Source organism: Symphalangus syndactylus, chromosome 24 (assembly GCF_028878055.3).
Source record: "Symphalangus syndactylus isolate Jambi chromosome 24, NHGRI_mSymSyn1-v2.1_pri, whole genome shotgun sequence".
NCBI lineage: Eukaryota > Metazoa > Chordata > Mammalia > Primates > Hylobatidae > Symphalangus > Symphalangus syndactylus.
This window is the reverse complement of record NC_072446.2, coordinates 57,671,516-57,693,560: the sequence shown is the minus strand read 5'-3', so window position 1 is coordinate 57,693,560 and position 22,045 is coordinate 57,671,516. Positions and strand designations below refer to the sequence as shown.

The 22,045-nt window shown below is 42.7% G+C and overlaps 1 protein-coding gene and 1 long non-coding RNA gene across 24 annotated transcripts in view; one reads left to right on the top strand and one right to left on the bottom strand.

The window, feature by feature from the left end:
• Positions 1-1,711: 1,711 nt before the first annotated feature.
• Positions 1,712-8,804, top strand: LOC134735891 (uncharacterized). The gene is made up of 2 exons (XR_010119459.1): positions 1,712-3,125; positions 4,431-8,804. It is a non-coding gene; the product is annotated as an uncharacterized lncRNA (long non-coding RNA).
• Positions 8,805-10,971: 2,167 nt separating this feature from the next.
• Positions 10,972-22,045, bottom strand: part of DZANK1 (double zinc ribbon and ankyrin repeat domains 1) — a 78,312-nt gene continuing 67,238 nt past the window's right edge. For all 23 annotated transcript variants that reach the window (XM_055265112.2, XM_063633890.1, XM_063633891.1 and 20 more), the window contains 7 exons: positions 21,191-21,265; positions 18,659-18,755; positions 18,128-18,228; positions 14,796-14,876; positions 14,121-14,248; positions 12,732-12,806; positions 10,972-12,280 (listed from right to left, as the gene is read on the bottom strand). In XM_055265112.2, coding sequence (XP_055121087.2) covers positions 12,115-12,280; positions 12,732-12,806; positions 14,121-14,248; positions 14,796-14,876; positions 18,128-18,228; positions 18,659-18,755; positions 21,191-21,265 — 723 coding nt within the window. In that variant the 3' untranslated portion in view covers positions 10,972-12,114. The remainder of the gene's footprint in view (positions 12,281-12,731; positions 12,807-14,120; positions 14,249-14,795; positions 14,877-18,127; positions 18,229-18,658; positions 18,756-21,190; positions 21,266-22,045) is intronic.

Sequence of the window (22,045 nt, the reverse complement as noted above, 5' to 3'; positions counted from 1 at the left end):
TATTAATACTTTTGAAATATCAGCAGGTTGTCCCAGCTAAAATATGGTTAAAAGAGATTTAAAAGGATTTTTAAGAGCTCAGTGGTTAAAAGTCAGCTTAATTAAAAGCTAATATCCAAGATGTGTGTGTATGAATATAAGGCCTTTATGCTTTTTCTCTGTCCTAGGATCTTGTTTTTTGAGAAAAAGTTTTTTCCTTCTCAGTTGACTGAGTTCTGTTTCCTCAAATTACTTTGGCCTGTCTCTCCTTCCTCTTGCCATTCTCTGCTGCATGAAGGATCTAAATAATTTCTAACAGCCTGGGATTCCTTAAAGAAAAGAGAGACAGCACCAGACTCCTTTCTGGGGAGAAATCTCTGTTCTTCCATATGGAACCCCAAGAATATAAACAGACAGGTTCCTCTCTGATCTTAAACTGCTTGCTTTTGTATTGTTACCTGATTTTTTAAAATTATAGCAAGCAAACATTTTTCTTTAAAAAATGTTCTTATTAAAGGGAAATAATTTCTAATTCAAAGGTTATTTATGAAACAAGGCAAAAGATAATAAAGGTTAAAAGGAAAATAATTTTATATGAGAAAGAATTTGTATGGTAAATTTTTTGTCCCCAAATAAAATGACTGGTTATTTAAGAAAGAGGAATATTTAAGATAAAACAGGAAGTCCAAGTGTGGCAGGCCAGGTCTCACTAATGCAGGCCTTCATAACAACTGTTTCAGCACTGACTGAGTGATTAAGTTAAATATTAAAAGCTGAAAGGGCCAGTGACCTTATGCAAAGGCTGGGCTGTAACAAAAGTCCACCAAGAGTTTTGTCTAGGCCTTTCCTGGCCTTGGAACATGACAAGATAATGAGGGAATTCTTAACAGGATACATTTAGGATTAAGCAAGTTTTATTGGGAGTCTGAAGAAACTCCCCAGGCCTCCACAAACAAGTTTACTAGGGTCTGAAGGAACTTCTCAATCCTCCATGATTTAGCAGGAGACAAGATAAGGGTAATCACCCCAGAACGTGGACCCGTTTAGATTAAGTAAGTTTACTCAGGCTCCAGAGGAAGGTCTTCAGAACTCAGATCTTAGTTATAGATTAAAAGAAGTTAATCACTTATGTCTTTAGATGAATGCATACTTACACATAGACATATGGCTTAGAAGACATACAAGCTCTGGAAAACTTTGTAATTTTGAGTTGGTCTAGCAGTGTTTTCCAGGTCTTCTCCCTGTAACCGGTTACAGAGATAAAAACTCTCTTCCTCCCCAGTTCATCTGCATCTTGTTATTGCGCCACGAGAAATAGCAGCCCGACCCTCAGTTTGGTCTGGGAACATAGGCATATATCATAAATGGTTTGTGTAAGTCATAATAAACTTTGTAAAAGGAGAATTTATATAAGAAAACCTTGCACACGTATGTTTATTGCGGCACTATTCACAATAGCAAAGAGTTGGAACCAACCCAAATGTCCAACAACGATAGACTGGATTAAGAAAATGTGGCACATATACACCATGGAATACTATGCAGCCATAAAAAATGATGAGTTTGTGTCCTTTGTAGGGACATGGATGAAACTGGAAAACATCATTCTCAGTAAACTATCACAAGGACAAAAAACCAAACACCGCATGTTCCCACTCATAGGTGGGAATTGAACAATGAGAGCTCATGGACACAGGAAGCGGAACATCACACTCTGGGGACTGTTGTGGGGTTGGGGGAGGGGGGAGGAACAGCATCAGGAGTTATACCTAATGCTAAATGACAAGTTAATGGGTACAGGAAATCAACATGGCACATGGATACATATGTAACAAACCTGCACATTGTGCACATGTACCCTAAAACCTAAATTATAATAAAAAAAAAGAAAATTAAAAAAAAAAACAAAAAACTTTATGTGATCAAGTTGGCTATAGTTAAAAGAAAATTATTTATAAAAATATCTGTAGAGATTAGGCTTTGATATTAAAATACCCTAATACTCTAAAGAATTGGTTAGAACAACAAAATTTTCTTAAGGTATTGATTTACTCTTAATAAAATTACAAGAGATTTTTGTTAACCCCAAAATTTAACTTTTATTGTGTCTTACTGTTTTCAGTTTTCTCTCCCCTTTGAGAAGGCCTGAGATAATAATTCACTCCAACTTTTTCATCAGCTCCTCTAAGTTTTTATCCTTAGTTTCTAAATGCTGTTGTGACCTAATGCTAAAAATGTTTTATCTTAAAGGTTTAAAGGAAATGTTTTCTTCCAATATAACATTCTGTGCTCTTAGCTTTTCTTAATATGTCTAAATTGGTTTACAAAATTGAAAACCTGGCTGGGTGCCATGGCTCATGCCTGTAATCCCAGCACTTTGGGAGGCCGAGGTGGACGGATCACCTGAGGCCAGGGATTCTAGACCAGCCTGGCCAACATAGCAAAACCCCATCTCTAGTTAAAATACAAAAAATTAGCCAGGCATAGTGGTGTGCACCTATAATCCCAGCTACTTGGGAGGCTGAGGCAGGAGAATAACTTGAACCCACGAGGCGGAGGCTGCAGTGAGCCGAGATTGCACCTCTGCACTCCAGCCTGAGCAACAGAATGAGACTCCATCTCAAAAAAAGAAAAAGAGAAAGAAAACCTTCACTTAGGACACACTGTTCCTATGTCTAATTAATTCAAATACCCATTTTTCATTAGTTTTGACTTGCAGGTTATCTAAATGGACTCCCCACAGGGAACAGCAGTCACACTGCAAAAGGGTTTATTTTTGGGTTTTTTGCCATTTGGTAACTGAACTAACAAACAGATTTTATGTTTTATTGAAATAATTCCTACATCATTATTAAGTTTTGATTTGCTTAGGAAAACTGAGATTAATTTTGTTTTTAATTAAGGCTATTACCTCCATGTAACTTTCTGTATTACTTTTAAAATCCTTGTGCTATTGAGTTACAGGGTTTTGACTCCTGGATGCAAAAAGGACCAAGTTCTGCTGAATCTTAAACACTGATAGCAGTTAAAGGCTCATCTTCAGACTTAGGAGATGATAACAATAAAAATAAACTGCATTCATGAAACACAGAGCCAGAAATTAAAACTATTCAACCGCTCTAGGCCCAGGGACTATTGAAGAAAAGGTGAGTGTGTGAGATTGTAAGGGCCAATTTTGAGAGAGAAAATTATATCAGAGTTTCTCTATAGATTAAACATTAATAATCAAAGAAACACCGATGCAAGACCAGCATCTGGGCCCCTGTGTCAGATTGACAAGGTTTTTCTTGGAGCATTAACCTACTCTTTAAAAAATTAGAAAAAGTTATAAAAAGGTTTAGGGAAATTAAATCTTATGGTCAAGATGATTAAAATTTAATAGATTTGTTTATAAGACTTGAGGCAGATTTAATTGGCCTCATGCTGTCTTTATTAGTACTTATTGTTTGGGAAATTAAGTCTCCTCTCTCAAAGAATAAGGCTTTTGCCTTTAAAAAAAATATTTGAGTTATCACTTTGGCTGAATGAATGACTTTACAATTTCCTGTGATCCCATTTATGATACCAAGTGTTTTAAACTTTTTTTATATTTGACAAACTTTCTAAAATCAAGTTCTAAATTCAGTCCTTTTGACCTTTTAATTTTTTGATATTAGGTCCCCTGAAGTCTGAAAGAGACATATTTTGCTTATTTGGTATAATAAAACCATACAAGAAACATCATCAAATATGAAATGGTGTTTAACCTTCTTTGGATTATATTTATATAAATGTGTTATTAGTATGTGTTCCAAAATTGTATGAGATTCCTGTGATTCTGATATATCTTAGTATATGTTATCAGTAGTAATTATGATTATTATGTCAAATTGTTGTATGCCACAGGAGTAACCAAATTTCCTTGTAAATTGTGTCTTTAACCATGACTGTTCTAAGACTTTCATTATCCGCAATTGTGGTTTTACTTTGGTCTGTTTATAGAGTGGTTTATAATCAGCTGTAGAACTCTGAGGAGTACTCTTAAATATGAGTTTCTGATAATATTAGAGATTGTGCGATTGGAATAAAGAGAAAAACTTCCAGAACTCTCATGGACAGTTGATGTATTCATGAGGGTTGTTGATCGACTATTGAGAAGAACAGGAGTTAATTGCATGGACTGAACTAATAGAAGATTGAAATAATTACAATAATCCTTTATGGCTTTTTGTTTAAAAATTTGCCAATTCTTTTTGTTTTTTTCAGATTTAAGAAAAGTTTCTCTTCTTTTAAGCTATGTACAGCTTTTAACAATTGAGTAAATTATACTCTAGTGAGCAAAATTTAAAATATAATTTCTTTCTCTCTACCTCATTTCCCCAAAATTTGGAAATTATTTGTAAGTATTCTTAATTTATGGCAATATAGTTATTTATATAAGCTCAATAAGAATCTGTTTTCTTTTATAACAGGATGTAATTGGAGACACTGGTTAGTTTACCAAAGCTTTGACTGGAATGACATATATTCAGACTGCCCTGAGAAAATAAGGCTAACTTTTAGAGCCACTAAAAGCCCCTTGGAAAGATTGGCCTTATACCTTATTATTTACAGGGTCCTGGCCTGTGGTAAGTAAAGAATGTCACTTTCAGACATACCTAGGAACCCCAAGGTTTTTTGGAGCCCTCAAAAAGAGAGGAATTTATTCCATTTACACAGGTATCTGCAGGCACAGATAAATCCTTGACTGGCCTCATGGCTTTAGAAAAGGCCTAATCTCAGATTCCTTATGGAAAAGCTTCCAGCAAAGCCAAATTTTTAAAAAAGAGAGCCTATATGGCAAGTGATTATTTTGCTGCACTTTATGTAAATAATCAAGCCAATATTAAGACTAAAACTTACTTTACAAATAAAGTGGTCCTACTATGATTTTGTCTTTAATAAAATGGGAGAATTGGAGAGAGAAAAATCATGTTTCAAAATAAACTCTAGTACACCTGTTATTGGATTCTAACCTTGTCACGTATTTTTCAACTTTTATTCTACAATTTGGACTGAATTCTAAAATATTTCCTGACCACAAGTTTCCAAAATAATATTTTCATTTTTTTCTTCTCTCCTTTCATTTTTCTGCCATTTTTCCTGATTTTAAATACTGAAGCTAGACAACATAAACTTATATATCTCTATATATAAACAAATTTTATACCTACCTACTGATGTATGGACTTCGGAGTAATATGGCCTATATCAGTTTTCCAGGATTGTTCTCCCTTTTAAAAATTTTTTGTTATTTCCTCATCTTTCCTCTGCTTCCTTTCTCTGTCCTTCACCTATTTTTTCTTTGTAGAATATAAGACTTCATAACTGGCTAAAAATGAGTTTTCCTAACAATGTGGGACCTACCCCTCTAGGAATTAAATTGATCTCCCAATTGTGAGAGATCACACAAAACGTGAGATCAGAGACTCATTTTCTTCTAAAATGCGTTTTCTGAAAGAGTTTAAAAGAAAAAATAGGGAGATTGGTCCAATGGTAGTGGGTTATCAGAACTTATTAATATTAGTGGTCATTAAAGTTGGTATGTGACCCCCCCCACTGCTAAATTTGACTGGCTCTTTTTTTAAATTTTTTTTTTTAATTATTATACTTTAAGTTTTAGGGTACATGTGCACAATGTGCAGGTTTGTTACATATTTATACATGTACCATGTTGGTGTGCTGCACCCATTAACTCGTCATTTAACATTAGGTATATCTCCTAATGCTATCCCTCCCCCCTCCCCCCACCCCACAACAGTCCCTGGAGTGTGATGTTCCCCTTCCTGTGTCCATGTGTTCTCATTATTCAATTCCCACCTATGAGTGAGAACATGTGGTGTTTGGTTTTTTGTCCTTGCGATAGTTTACTGAGAATGATGGTTTCCAGTTTCATCCATGTCCCTACAAAGGACATGAACTCATCATTTTTTATGGCTGCATTGTGTATCCATGGTGTATATGTGCCACATTTTCTTAATGCAGTCTATCGTTGTTGGACATTTGGGTTGGTTCCAAGTCTTTGCTATTTTGAATAGTGCTGCAATAAACATACATGTGCATGTGTCTTTATAGCAGCATGATTTATAATCTTTTGGGTATATACCCAGTAATGGGATGGCTGGGTCAAATGGTATTTCTAGTTCTAGATCCTTGAGGAATCACTACACTGACTTCCACAATGGTTGAACTAGTTTGCAGTCCCACCAACAGTGTAAAAGTGTTCCTATTTCTCCACATCCTCTCCAGCACCTGTTGTTTCCTGACTTTTGAATGATGGCCATTCTAACTGGTGTGAGATGGTATCTCATTGTGGTTTTGATTTGCATTTCTCTGATGGCCAGTGATGATGAGCATTTTTTCATGTGTTTTTTGGCTGCACAAATGTCTTCTTTTGAGAAGTGTCTGTTCATATCCTTCACCCACTTTTTGATGGGGTTGTTTTTTTCTTGTAAATTTGTTTGAGTTCATTGTAGATTCTGGATATTAGCCCTTTGTCAGAAGTAGGTTGCGAAAATTTTCTCCCATTTTGTAGGTGGCCTGTTCACTCTGATGGTAGTTTCTTTTGCTGTGCAGAAGCTCTTTAGTTTAATTAGATCCCATTTGTCAATTTTGGCTTTTGTTGCCATTGCTTTTGGTTAAAAAGTGGCGGTGAGAATTGTGAAAAGAAAATAAATTTACTATGCCAAAGGAAAAATATTAAGCTGAAAGCTGAGTCATGCAAGCAACTACCTTTCCTTTTGTTCCTAAGTAGATAGCTACAGATAAAAGGTTAAATATTTCCACAGGTAGCTACTTTATGTTCATCTTATCTTATGTAACGTGTCAATTTACTGAGTGTGAGACCAATACACAATTGACTATTCCCTTGCTTGCTCCTTTTCTCTTGCAATATGTGGATTACCATACTCTCCCTCTTTCCTCTCTATCCCACTTTTCTCCTTTAAATATTGAAGCCCTGAAAGTCATCTTTGGAGAAAGGCACAGACTTGTTTCCCAGGCACATCATTCACCTTGGCAAAACCAACTTCTAAATTGATTGAGAGCTTTATCAGATACTTTTTTGTTCATACTTGCTCTTTCTAGGACCTGGTATTGTTTCTTATATTCTTAAATTTCCTTGACAGTATTGAACACCTAGTTTATGCAAGAACTTATATACTAAAAATTACCTAAGAGTGTCTCTGGTTCTGAGCTTTTTATTTTTTTATGACTTTTTTTTTTTTTAATGGAGTTTTGCTCTTGTTGCCCAGGCTGGAGTGCAGTGGCGCGATCTCAGCTAACTGCAACCTCCCCCTCCCAGGTTCAAGCATTTCTTCTGCCTCAGCCTCGCAAGTCGCTGAGATTACAGGCGCCACCACGCCCAGCTAATTTTTGTATTTTTAGTAGAGACAGGGTTTCACCATGTTGTCCAGGCTGGTCTCGAACTCCTGACCTCAGGTGATCCACCCGCCTCGGCCTCCCAAAGTGCTGGGATTACAGGCGTGAGCCACTGCACCCAGTCAACATTTTTTTTTAAAGGAAATTATTCACTTCTAATAGCTGTAAACAAGTTAAACTTAGTCATCCAGGAGTAATGTTACTGAAAGTAGCAGAGTAGGGAACTCTAAAATCCTGTCTCTCCACAAAAGCAATGAACAATCTGGCAAAAACTGTCAGAATCAAACTTTTTGGAACTCTGGGAATCTATTAAAAAACAACAATAACAAGCAGGGGAATGCTTACTGAAGAAAGACACTGCTGAATTTTGGTAAAAGTGCTGTGGCTTTGTAACTTACCTGCTTACCATGCCCCATCATCAGCTTGGTAGCAGCTAAGACCAGCAGCTCACATTCCAGATGCAGGTTGCTGGCATCAGAGGGAGAAATATGGACTTATTTTCAAGGAATCATGCTGGTGTGTTTTGATCTGTCTGGGCTCCCTGAAGGGTTGGCACAAGGGCTTGCTTTTCTTTTACCTGACTCAAACTTTCTCCAAGGCATAAGCAATTTGCAGGTGGTGTTTGCTGAAAGCATGTAAAAGCAAATGTATTAGCCTTAGCCACCTGAGACAAAGGATGACAGTTGGAGCAAGCAACAAGCAGCAAGAAAAGTCTGGGAAGAAAGAGAGTACACATGGAGATACTTGGAGAAATGATGACTTTGAAAAGCTTCTGTATATATGAAGAAATCCAGAAGGTCACATACATGTCCAGGCTGGATATATGCCCAGAGACGCCTGAAAAGACTCTAAGCTTTAACGTCTATCTAACTTTTAGGCTCCACAGAAGAAGGGAGTGAAGGTTAAGGCAGAGTTTTAAACAACCTGGCCAAGCATTGAATGAGTTCCCCATGCAAAGCCAACCTGCAAAGACTGGGAGAGTATTTTATACTTTTGGCTCTCAGTATTTCAGGAAATCTTTTCAAATCACTAGCTAACCACTAAGCTAAAATAACAAAACTTCAGTGGCCAACAACAAGGAATATAGCTTTAACAAAAATGGTTTAGAGAAGTGTCTAAACCATTAAAGTGTTAAACAACAACAAACTACAACAAGCAGCAACAACAAACTCTGGAGAAGGAGAAGAATCTGATTTCCAAAGTTGTCATATTATTCAAAATCTCCACTTCTCCACAAAATGTTATGACACATGCAAAGAAGCAAGAAATTATGGCCCATTCACAGGAAAATAAGAAATGTATAGAAACAGTCCCTGAAGAAGCCCAGACACTGGACTTACCAGACAAAGACTTTATTTTTTTTTTATTAAATTTTTTTTTTGCACACAAAACAATAAACATTTTCTAAAAATACATACGAACAAAAAGATGCGTATCAAACATATTAGGAAGGTTGCACATGGGAAGTCGGGGAATAGAAATGGGGGGTGGGAATTAAAATAATAAATGAGAGAGGGACTTTATATGGATCAGTGATAACAGCTCAATCCTCTATTTGACAAAGAAGAAGGAGAAGGAAGAGGAAGAAAAAGAAAGTGGGACAAAGGATCAGAAAGGGAGGAAAATAGAAAAAACTAGAGTATGACTCCAGGGTAGACCTGCCCTGCTGTCGCTGGGCTGGTTGGCTGGCCCGTCTGCCGTATTCTCCATATGCTTCGCCGTGCTGGCCAGGCTGGTCCTGAACTCCTAACCTGAAGTGATCAACCCGCCTCGGCCCCCCAGAGTGCCGGGACCACAGGCGTGAGCCACCACGTCCAGCCCCCACATTGCTTCTGGCCTCCATGGTAGACCTCCCAGACGGGGCGGTCGGGCAGAGGCGCTCCCCACATCGCAGACGGGGCAGCCGGGCAGAGGCGCTCCCCACTTCCCAGACGGGGCGGCCAGGCAGAGACGCTCCTCACTTCTTCCCAGATGGGGCGGCCGGGCAGAGGTGCTCCTCACTTCTTCCCAGACGGGGCAGCCGGGCAGAGACGCTCCTCACTTCCTCCCAGACGGGGCGGCCGGGCAGAGGCGCTCCTCACTTCTTCCCGGACGGGGCGGCCGGGCAGAGGCGCTCCTCACTTCTTCCCAGATGATGGGTGGCCGGGCAGAGGCGCTCCTCACTTCCCAGACGGGGCGGCCGGGCAGAGGCGCTCCTCACTTCCCAGACGGGGTGGCCGGGCAGAGGCGCTCCTCACTTCCCAGACGGGGTGGCGGGGCAGAGGCGCTCCTCACTTCCCAGACGGGGCGGCCGGGCAGAGGCGCTCCTCACTTCTTCCCAGACGGGGCGGCCGGGCAGAGGCGCTCCTCACTTCTTCCCAGACGGGGCGGCCGGGCAGAGGCGCTCCTCACTTCCCAGACGATGGGTGGCCGGGCAGAGGCGCTCCTCACCTCCCAGACGATGGGTGGCCGGACAGAGGCGCTCCTCACCTCCCAGACGATGGGTGGCCGGGCAGAGGCGCTCCTCACCTCCCAGACGATGGGTGGCCGGGCAGAGGCGCTCCTCACTTCCCAGATGGGGAGGCCGGGCAGAGGGGCGGCCGAGCAGAGACGCTCCCCACCTCCCAGACGGGGCGGCGGCCGGGCAGGAGCTGCAATCCCAGCACCCTGGTAGGCCAAGGCAGGCGGCTGGGAGGCGGAGGCTGCCGCGAGCCAAGACCACACCACCGCACTCCAGCCCGGGCAACACCGAGCACCGAGTGAGCGAAATGCCGTCTGCAGTCCCAGCACCTCGGGAGGCCGAGGCGGGCAGAGCACTCGGGGTCAGGAGCTGGAGACCAGCGCGGCCAACATGGTGAAACTGCGCCTGCAGCTAAAGGAGAAAAAGCAGGCAGCGGCGGTGGCGCGCGCCGGCAGCCCCAGGCAGTACGTGGAGCCGGGCAGCAGCGAGCCGAGTAGATTGCAGCCTGGGCCACAGAGGGAAAAGGGAAGGAAGGAAGGAAGGAGGGAGGGAGGGAGGGAGGGAGGGAAGGAAGGAAGGAAGGAAGGAAGGAAGGAAGGAAGGAAGGAAGGAAGGAAGGAAAGAAAGCAAGCAAGCAAGCAAGCAAGCAAGCTTTTCTTCTATCTTCTGAATCTCATGCAATTTTTCTTGGGGCCAACCCTGAAGAGAACCATAAGGGAAGAGAATTCTGGGCAAAGTAGTCCCAGCCAAGCTGACACAGGGCAAACCACCACAGGCCCCAAACCAGATGATCACACTCCCCAGTCTCCCTGGACACTGGCCACCATGCAGCAGCCTCCCTTACACGAGTGGCTGAGGGGCTGATAGGGGTAGGAGCAGTGCCAGCGCCTGCCCAGGGGCCTGTGTTCCCGCGACTTTGCACCCTCTGTCCTCCCACAGACAGCTGCCCAGTCTGGCGGAGTATCACCGCCCAGCAGGTGGTGATAACAGTAACCACCTCAACAAGGCCCATTACTTATTGTGCTGAATTAATTACAGCAAATTAATAAATATTCTATTTACCTATGTTAACACAAACTAGTTAGGGACTTCACAACTGCAGCATTACCACCCAAAGATTAAAATAATGACGTGAAGAAAGGAATGAGTCAAAATTACACATTCTTGTAAGTGGTTTATTGAGAGCTGATTTGTCAATCAAAGAACAAACCATAATGATGGGAATATCGATGATTTCAACATAAAGAAATTTAAATAAGGTCAATCTTTACATACTAATTAGGAGCCACCTACAAGATGTATCAAGCAAACAGAGCAAGATACAGAACAGTGTGTGGTTGGTTTGCTACCATTTGTTTTAAAAGAGGGGAAAGAATATATATGTGCTACAGACACGTTTATATTCTATGTGTACTCTTATGTGCATGTGCTTATACCACATGTATGTGCATATCAAACTCTGCACAACCCCGGGAAAGGCAAGTCGACGCTGATGTCATTGGTGGCTGAGGAGAGAGGCGGTGGCTGTGGGACAGGATGGGAGGGACACATCCCTACGTAATACTTCATACCTTTTAGCTTTGAACCATGTGCAATTATTACCTATTGAAAAATAAGTTAAAAACTAAAAATCAAATACACAAAAAACCTGCAGCAATAAACCATTAAAAAACATACATTCAGTTTATCACAGTCCACAGTATACTGGGAGCTGTCCATTTAGTACTGATGGCTTATACTGTCATATGATTTAAAAAAAAAAAATTCTCCTGAGTTCCTCTCAACCTCAATTTCTAATCTCAAATACACATTTCAGAAAGACATGATTAAAGAATAGCCAGAGCTGCACATATTCTTTTTTTTTTTTTTTTTTTTGAGACGGAGTTTTGCTCTTGTTGCCCAGGCTGGAGTGCAATGGCACAATCTTGGCTCACTGCAACCTCCATTTCCTGGGGTTCAAGCGATTCTCCAGCCTGGGCAACAGAGTCTCACTCTCACCCAGGCTGGAGTGCAGTGGTGCAGTCTCGGCTCACCGCAACCTCCGCCTCCCGGGTTCAAGCAATTCTCCTGCCTCAGCCTCCCGAGTAGCTGGGATTACAGACATGTGCCACCATGCCTGACTAATTTCGTATTTTTAGTAGAGACGGGGTTTCTCCATGTTGGTCAAGCTGGTCTTGAACTCTCGACCTCAGGTGATCCGCCAGCCTCAGCCTCCCAAAGCGCTGGGATTACAGGCGTAAGCCACTGTGCCAGCCACTGCACATATTCTTAAATGAAGTTCCGTGGAGGCCTCAGGTCTAACAGTCATCCAGACGGAGGCTCCTAGTTTGAGCGAGTTGGTCCTCGAGCCCTTGGCCAAACTTGGCAGCAAAGAGTGAGGTGACGAGGTCATCTCCAGTGTTCAGAGCCAGGTCGTACGCTGTCTGGCCTCCTGCATTCTTCTTTCGGATGCTTGCATTGCATCTGCAAAGGAAATGGAGAAATGGAGGTGCACTGAAGGACTTGAGCATGTGACCCTAAGAGCTTGACTCTTCCCTGCCATGGAGGCCAGTCTGGGCCCCTCCTGGGCCCACCTCCCCAAACCTGTCCTCAAGAGGTCACAGTGACTTCAGTTCTCAGAGGTGGCTCTACCTTGAAACCTTTAAAGAGGCTCTGTGATTTCAAAATGTCCAGTTGCTAATCCTGGCCATTGGTTCCCATTGCATTAAAGTCCTACAACCGAGTGTGTTTAATGGGGGCAACATTTTCACTGTGCTTTGAAAAGCCCTTAGTGCCCCGGGAGCCATGGTGGGATGGCGGTCCCCACGGACAGGGACAGCAGTTCAGGAACCAAGGCCCCTCTTAAAATCATCACAGGCCATTAGGGAGATCCCTGTGGCCCTCAAAAGTATCCATCAGAGGCCAGGGGACATACCCCAGTAAAGTGGCGATGCTCTCTCTTCCTGCAAGGCCAAGCAGAGTTGCTTCATGAAGAGCTGTATTTCTGAGCCTAATGAGGGGGAAAAAAATCCTGGATAAATCCTTAGTTCTCTCCTCTTAGCTGGACTCTTCATAAAGCCAGGACTCACGCTGCTTACACTTCAATTCAAAACGTGCTCAAGTAATTTCTCTATCAACCACAAACATAGTTAAATGCTATTAAAAAAGCTTTTCTGAATTATAAAAATATAAAATATGCCTTAACACAAAACAAGGTAGCACCATTTTATTGATAATGACAATAATACAACAGTGTGGGATAAATAAAGAAGTTGACACAGTAAACTCTAAGAAAACTTGAGAAAATAAATTCCAAGCATCAAAGCTTTACACCAACACATCAAACATTCTGCTGTAAAATAAAACTAAAAAAACGGGGTAGAAACTATTAAAATGCAGACATTAGTAAAATGCATATAGAAAAATTAACAGGATTATATTTTGAACACTAACATTAGAGACAATTTTGAAACAGAGAATAACAGAAGCAAAGCTACTGAAATTTTGGCCTCCGTGGTAGCATGAAGTACACAGCAGAATGTTCCAGTGACATGGACCTTGACCTTGCCTTAGTAAGACTTCAGGAGGCAGAAGTGTTAGATGCCTATGATGTCCCTAGAAGACTCATTTCAACAATGTGGTCGGCAAGATATGAGCAGTTAACATGAATGACTCATGCTCAAGGAATTTTCACCCCACATTTTCAAAGTAATTTTCGAGAGAACAATAGAAGCATATGGCTAGAAGAGAAGGTTATGAGACAGGAGTGGACCAAGACTGGGACAGTAAGTAACAGGACTTGGTACCTTTCTGTTTTGTATCACGGGTGGGAAAGCAAGGCAGCAGGAGACCACGTGGTGACCTCAGATGTACCAGTCTCCTCTGCAGTGGTGTTAGATCTGGAGACAACCGTATGATATTTTCTTTCTGCATTAACTTCATGGGGATATTTTCACGGGGAATACACTGAGGTCTGTCTTCCCTTGGTGTTTTCATGATTCATGATGAAAACATTGACTAACAACACCCCAAGGGCTAAGGATTTACTGGCCCCACACAGTATGAGTTTATGAATTAACAAAATGTATCATCATTTATAAAAGCCACTAAATTAGGCAACCCAACAGTCCATTTTTAAAATTTCGCTTTACCCAGCTATGGAAAACAGAAGGCGTTAAGCCTCTTATTAAAGCTGAAATAGGTTAAAAGGGTTAAAGTGGCTGAAACTGAACGGGGTGTGTGTGTAGACCGCTTCTGCTGCAGTGGAGCTCCACGCAGTTAGCCTGCTGCTACCTTAGCTCTCCTTTCAATGTGTTTCACTTACGGCCCCCACTGCTGGTCAATGTCTGCTCCTCTCTGCACGAGAACCGGAATCGCTTCATGGTGCTTATTCCTAACAGCCACGGTTATGACAGGCCGATTGTCTTCATCACAGCAGTTGGGGTCTGCTCCCTGCAGCAAATGGAAAAGGACAAACTCGCCAAAAAACCCTGCACTCAACAGCATCCAGTCGCCATCCTATGAAGTATAACAGATGTCCTTTACAGAGCTGATGGAACTAAAGTGCTTTCAGATCAAAGGAGAGGAGAATCAGGAACCTCAAGACCTGACCTACAATGAACAGAGCTACAAAGTTACCCAGGTGACAAAACCGTTCCCCACATGGGCGGGGAGGGGAGGGCAGGCACCCTGACAACCTTGCTTCTTTAGGAAACCCAGGATAAAGGTAATACGGGGTCACAGGCCAGAGATTCTATCCAGCTTCATGCATGTTCCTTGGTCTCATCTGTGCCTCTCTGCCTATTTTCTCTGATATAAAAACTGGCAACAGGGAACAATTAATATAAAGCTTTTGACTAGCCATTCACTGCATCCCGGGTTTTTAATCAAAGGACAGTGTAATTTTCACAGTATTGAACAAAACTTTCATCTGAAGGAGACAGAGGTGGAATGCCAGGCTGAACTCTTCAGAGAGACTGGCTCCTTTGGCGACACTTACCTCATCTAGCAGCTGTTCGATCACAGAGACTCTCCCTTCCCCCGTGGGTCCGACTTCCTTCAGCAGGAGTCTGTTTTCAGGCTGCAGGATTACAGAATGTGGTCATTTACCCCGCCTCAAAATATTCACTCAAGGCAAACACTTTCTTTCCAAAGTTGAATTCTAAGTCACAAGGACAGGTGACTATGAGTGGTGTGCATGTGTGTGTGAGTGGCCTTTAATAGCCCACAGCACGAATATTCACATCTAATATCAATCTTGCTGCTCCAAAACCTTGCTTCAGGCAAGGTTACCGCATGGACACTGTTTTATATTAAGCACAAGGATGCCATGAGAAACCTCACAAAATCCAGAAACTCCACACTAGTTTTATTATGACTAGCTCTAGGAAAAGTAATCAGATGAATCCTAAAATTTATTTTGCATACTTTATAAAGTGTTCAAGATCAGCCGAAGTATGACAGTTCAGAAAATGTACTCCCCTGAGGAATGAATGAGCCAATAAATTGACTTATTCTTTAGAAAAAAAGGTGGGGCATAGTAACTCACACCTGTAATCCCAGCACTTTGGGAGGCCAAGGCAGGCAGATCATTTGAGGTCAGGAGTTCGAGACCAGCCTGGCCAACATGGTGAAACCATGTCTCTACTAAAAATATAAAAATTAGCCAGGCATGTTAGCTGCCTATAATCCCAGCTACTTGGGAGGCTAAGGCAGGAGAATCACTTGAATCCAGGAGGCAGAGGCTGCAGTGAGCAGAGATCACACAACTGCACTCCAGCCTGGGCAACACAGTAGAACTCTGTCTCAAAAAACAAAACAAAACAAGACAAAACAAAGAAAAGCTCTCAGTAATTTCAAGATCTTTTTTTTTTTTTTCTCTGAGATGGAGTCTTGCTCTGTCGCCCAGGCTGGAGTGCAGTGGCATGATCCTGGCTCACTGCAACCTCCGTCTCACAGGTTTAAGCAATTCTCCTGCCTCAGCCTCCCGAGTAGCTGGGACTACAGGCACATGCCACCACGCCTGGCTAATTTTTTGCATTTTTAATAGAGATGGGGTTTCACTGTGTTAGCCAGGATGGTCTCGATCTCCTGACCTCATGATCCGCCTGCCTCAGCCTCCCTAAGTGCTGGGATTACAGGCGTGAGTCACTGGGCCCGGCTGAATAACTTATCTTTTTATATTTTTAAATGCCATACATTCATCTTTATATATAAAGAATTTCAGATGCTGGAAGACTGAAGGAAGCCGTTTAGAAAGCAAGAGACATTGCTTTTAGTATGTTTCTGCCTCTGGATCCCGGGCATGGCTGCGGGGTGGTCACGGGACCACCATTTCCATTTGTAAAGCGGAAATAATACCTTCCCTGTCCTTGCTCCTGTGAAGCCATGGCCATGAGGACACTGGTCAAGGCCTCTGAGCCTTTCAGAAGATGATGCCTGGTTCAGGCGGTGCCGCCTCCTTTCTCGCTGTCCCCATCTTACTGATGAATAGCTTGGAACCAAGTACTCTAATCAGTAAACCCCCAGCAGGGGTCTTGGGAAGCACTTGTTTACACTGATTTCCATTCCTCATGGAAAAGTGTACTAGAATGCAGTGGCATGTCAGCTTCAGGAGGTGTGAGACCTTTACGCCTTTTGTTCAGGTTTTATTTTCAACACGTAGAACAGTGCCTGGTACATATGTGCTCAAAAATAATCACTGAATGAGTAAACAAATGTTACGGCTTCTGATACTTATCCTCTAAATGCAAATGAGAAAAAAAGGCATATACAGTGGAAGATTCAGGTTATACACAGAGTAAATAGGTAGAGTCTCCCAAATTATAAGCTGTTCAGTTTATGGAACTCTATGCTTCTTTTATACTCAATAACAATATTTCAAACTGGGAGAAGGTGGTGAGTACAAGAAATCCTAAAAAATAAAAGTTAAAACAATTCTAACATATTCTTTCCAAATTTACTGGTGTTTGTTACATACAAAGCATGTGGTGGGAAAAAAAAATTAGATAAAGGACAGAGTCCCTGCCTCCAGAGGAATCAGGGTGCAAGCTGGGCAGCTGGTGTACTGACAAGGCGGCGTTGAGGGCCTGGGCTTGGAACCACATGTGGAGAGGGAAGCACCCGGCATCATGCAAGTGTCCAGCTCAGACCTGGGCCCGGGCCTTAGGGCTTGCTGCTAATCACATCTGTTCTTTGTATTTCAGCCAAAGAGGACCAATTAAAAGACAAGGTTGGGGATGGAGCAGGTGGCATCCACTGCTCTTTTCTCCAAAGCTCCTTTTAGAATTATTCTTGGCATATATTTTTAAAACACAAAACTCTAAAAGATGTGGGAAACTCTGAAACGGTACTGACCATCGGTGAATTAGTAATTTTGAGAAATTCCAAGAAGACTGAAAGTAGATGAAATCTGACAGGGAAACCAAACTGAAACAAACAAAAATCCAGCTGAAGACACCAGAGGTAGGAGTGTTTTCTTTCCAGGGGAGCCCTGCAGAAGCTTAAATTAATCAATATGGAGGTTAGGTGTTGGGTGCAGCCTGAACGCATGAGTAGATGATTAAGGGCTCTGTGGTGAATAGCTAAGATCGCTAGTGCCTTACCCCTTCTTCCCCGTGTAAGAAGGGCAGGAGGCTTGTGCTCTTTGCCCTGATAACTATTTCACAGAAAGTGTAAGATTTGCCCAACAAAGGCTTCTACTTGGTGCACTGGGGCCCAAGAAAGGAGAAGGGCAGAGCCTAGACCTCCATGACAGACATACAGGAGGGTGTAGAGGGAAAGGAAAAAAGCTTCATCCCAAGCTGAAACCCGTGAGAGCACTTCACACCACCAACACCACCACCACCAGAGGAGACTTTTTCCACCAGCAACTCAGGGGACCTGAAGGCTTTCTCCTGCTCCCTGTCCACACACCCTCCAGGGACGTCTGTCCACAACATGCCTGTCCACTCACACAGGGACTTCAGGGCCCATCCTCATGCTGGGCACCATGCCAGCATCTGCACTACCCAACTAGTCTTCGTTTGTCAAATGACCAGACAACCAAGGTTCCATATTTGAGACAAACCAAAGACAAGAAAGAGAAAGATAGGCAGACAGAACTGACCCCAGAGGAAACACAGAGATGATTCAGGAAACTGATGGGAACTTTGAAACAACTCTAATTCATAATCTTGAGATATTTTGAAGAAGTCTACCTCTATAAAATAAAAGCTCATAAAAAAGGAGCAGAAAATGAGAAATTATTCTTCCATTTTAAAAAAGGTCAAAATAAAACCTGAAAATCACAGGCTGAAGACAACATCCACAAGGACCAAAAAAGACACTTACTATAAGCTGCTCCTTCTTTTCTTGAAAACTTTTGGCCTTGAAATTCCTTATCCTTTTGATTTTTTCAATAGTATCTGAGGTACTCTGGCTGTAGTCACTCACTGAAATGACAGAGTTGGGGAAAAAAATGATGCCCTTCCCCCAGCTCCCCACACAAAGAGTTATTTCTTACTTCCATGTCCCTCAAAAGTCAGAGGATAAAATGGCTTTCATAGAAATTTCTATTTGATTAAACCTGGCAGGAGACACTCCTAGAGCCATTCCCCTGTCCAGGAACCAGAGGAAGGGTGGGAAGGAGAGGAAAAGAAGGGACTTCAGTTTTTAGGTCCAAAAGTGCCCCCACAAATGAATTTCCTCAAGCCCTGTAAAGGACTTCAAAAGTCTCACCTCTGACTTCAGAGAAGCCAGAGAAATAAAACGACTGGAACATAACTGCAAGATCTGTGACTGGGCTATCAAACTCTTAGCAATTCTCTGCTATCATGTGTTCCTGGTCAGTTGTTTTAAAATTGCCAGAAGGGAATAACTCACCCCAGCTGGACCTGCTGCCGCACAGTCCCCCATCACCCTCGGCAGCACTGCTCAGAAGGTGATCGCTGAAATTCACTGCCTTGTTCAGGTAAAGGTTCTGGGCAATGAAAACATTCAAACACCATGAATGATGAGGCTGCTTTGTCCCACTAGAAAGAAGGATCTCCCTGCTAATCTGCTCCTCCTTATTAAGTACAGCTGTACCTACCCAGAGTGTGGAGCCTGAGACCTGGATGTCCTTCCTGACTCCTCCTCACCTCCCCAGGATGCTCTGTCCATTCTGCTGCTTACACACGGCTCAGTCTGGCCCCTCCTCCTCTCCCTCCCTGAAGCCCTAGCCCCCTCGTCTCACACTGGGACCATCACAATAGCCTTTCAACAGGGGTCTGCCAGCCTCCCTGCATGTGGCTGTCCCAGTCACCTTTATATCCTTTATAAGTGATTGTGTCATTTCTCTGCTTAAAGTCCTTCAATGTCTTGGAATTAGGGTATCATGATGGGAAGTTCTCAGGCTGCCAAGTGTGAATCCTGGGTCTGCTACTTACTAACTTAGTGCTCTTGGAAGAAGCAGGTTGCTTAACCTCTCTGAGCCTCAGTTTCCTCATCTGGAAAGTGGAAATAATATAACCTACCTCAATGGCATGTCGTGAAAGCAAAATGCAGTAAAATGGACATCTATATAATGAGGCCAGACACAGAAGTCTGTGTGCACCCGGACTGATCCCCCTGCACCCTCACGTGGATGCCTGCTCCTGTCCCAGGGAAGAGCCTGCTACTTCCTGAACACTAGAACATGCAGGCTAAGAAAAGATGTATTAAACCTAGGGCCCAGGTGCAGTGGCTCACTTCTGTAATCTCAGCACTTTGGGAGGCTGAGGCAGGTGGATCACTTGAGGCTAGGAGTTCGAGACCAGCCTGGCAAACGTGGTAAAACCCCATCTCTACTAAAAATACAAAACTTAGCTGGGTGTGGTGGCATGACCCTGTAATCCCAGCTATACAGGCAGCTGAGGAACGAGAATTGCTGGAACCCAGGAGGTGGAGGTTTCAGTGAGCCAAGATTGTGCTACTGCACTCCAGCATGGTTGACAGAGCAAGAATCTGTCTCAAAACAAAACAAAACAAAACCAAAACAAAACAAAACAATGACCTGGGAACAGTTACGCCAATTCTACTTGTGAGATAGCTAGCACACTGGAGGTGCTGCTGGTGGCCCACCCTATTCCCACTAGCTGGCCAGGTTACTCATCCCAGCTGTTGTGTAGCTGCTAAGACCTTACTGCTGGACCTCCTTCCCCAGCAAAGTGCCCTCAGTAGGTGGATGCTGCTTTGCCCTAGAGGTTATGCTCCCTCTCCTCCTTGCCTCAACTGGGGACAACTTTGTGGTGTAATTCATTCTCCAGAGTTCCCCTTGGATCAGGCTAAAGCTCAACTTTGCTTTTGTCTACCTGCTCATTCAGTCGCTTCCCCTTCCTTGACCTGCTTCTCTCACTTCCCTTCCCCTGAAGCTCCTCTCTGACCCAAGCTCTGCTCTAGCCACAACAATTAAAAAGAGCAGTTAGTGCTTTATTTGGTTTCAAAGCACATTCATGTGCATTAGCTCATTAGATACTCCCAGCCTCCCCATGAGTTAGACAGGGCCCATGTTTCTATCCCAATTTCAACAACACCATTAGCACCTTGCCAGGGCCTAATAAATGTTAATTTCCCTCCTTTTCCTTGGCTTCTCAATTGATTAATTATTCTGACTTCTTGTCCAATGAAACTAAAGCTGCTAATGTCAATCAATTAATGTTTGAAACACACTTACAGGCTCTGTGGCAATGCCCCAGTCACCATATAAAAGGGAAGATCAAGGACACATGGCCACAAAGTTTGGTTTATTTTATAGAAGAAAATATGTCAAAGGGCATATCAGCAAATATTTTTGTTAGTCTTTCCCCAAATCAATTATATGACAGACATGCCATTGGACTTCAGTGAGTCTGAATAAGCCTAAGAACTACAGAACAACAGGCCGGACGCAGTGGCTCAAGCCTGTAACCCCAGCACTTTGGGAGGCTGAGGCGGGCAGATCACGAGGTCAGGAGATCGAGACCATCCTGGCTAACACGGTGAAACCCTGTCTCTACTAAAAATACAAAAAATTAGCCGGGCGTGTTGGCGGGCGCCTGTGGTCCCAGCTACTCGGGAGGCTGAGGCAGGAGAATGGCGTGAACCCGGGAGGCAGAGCTTGCAGTGAGCTGAGATCGCGCCACTGCACTCCAGTCTGGGGGACAGAGCAAGACTCCGTCTCAAAAAAAAAAAAAAAAAAAAAGAACTACAGAACAACTCCTGTTCTCACTATATCTTCATGTGCCTGTCTGAGTTTTAACTTATTTATCTAATTCTATGAAATTGCTTGCCTCTAGTAGCATTTAATAATATTTGAAACTTTTCCTTTCTATGGATTACACAGAAGCATTTCTATAAATTGTCTCAATTTACTAATCAGTCAGTTCTCAAATGAATAACTTCTGGAGGCTTACTCACCTTGTTTGAGACTTGACTATAATTCAGTCTGATGCTAACTTCACAACCATCTTCGTGGACAGTAGCAGAGATAAGCTTTTAAAAGAGTTGTAGAGAGAATTCATAACTGTGGGTGTGGGACTCATTGCCTTAAGAGTGTACAAATTCTGAGATGTTAAACTCTAAATTTAACCAAATATTTAATTAACACAGAAGAAAGTAGGAAAAGAAAAACAGAGCAACAAAAACTAGGTGAGATAAACAGAAAACAAAGAACAAAATGGCAGATCCAAATCCAATCATATCTAAATTCTACTAATTATAAATAAACTACTCTAAAGAGAAGAGACTGCCAAATTGAATAAAAAGGCAAGATCCAAATCTATACATTCTTCAAGAGATGCACTTTAATCAAACTACATGACTAGATGTTATCACCTTGGAAAAGGTATCCTGGTAGCGGGTGGGGACAGGGCTTGGTAATTAAGGGACAAGTATCACAGTTGAGCAGATTTCTCTGTAAGTAGCAATAGGAATTCAGATTAAGCCAAGGGACAAGAAATGTTTTCATGAAGGGTCAGATAGTAAGTATTTTAGGTCTTGTGGACCATATGTTCTGTATTGTGAATACTTTACTGTCATAGCACAAAGCAGCCACATAAGTAAAGGAATGGGTGCAGCTGTGATCCAATAAAATTTTATTTATAAAACTGGGCAGTGGGCCAGATTTGTCTCAACCGCCACAGTTTGCGGATCTCTGGATTAGGCTGAAGAATTCATAAACTACCAAAACAGATTATCAGAGGAAATTGGGCAATACTTGAAAATGAGATCATCTCGATGTTGGCCTATTTGGCAGCAGAAGAGTACACAGTC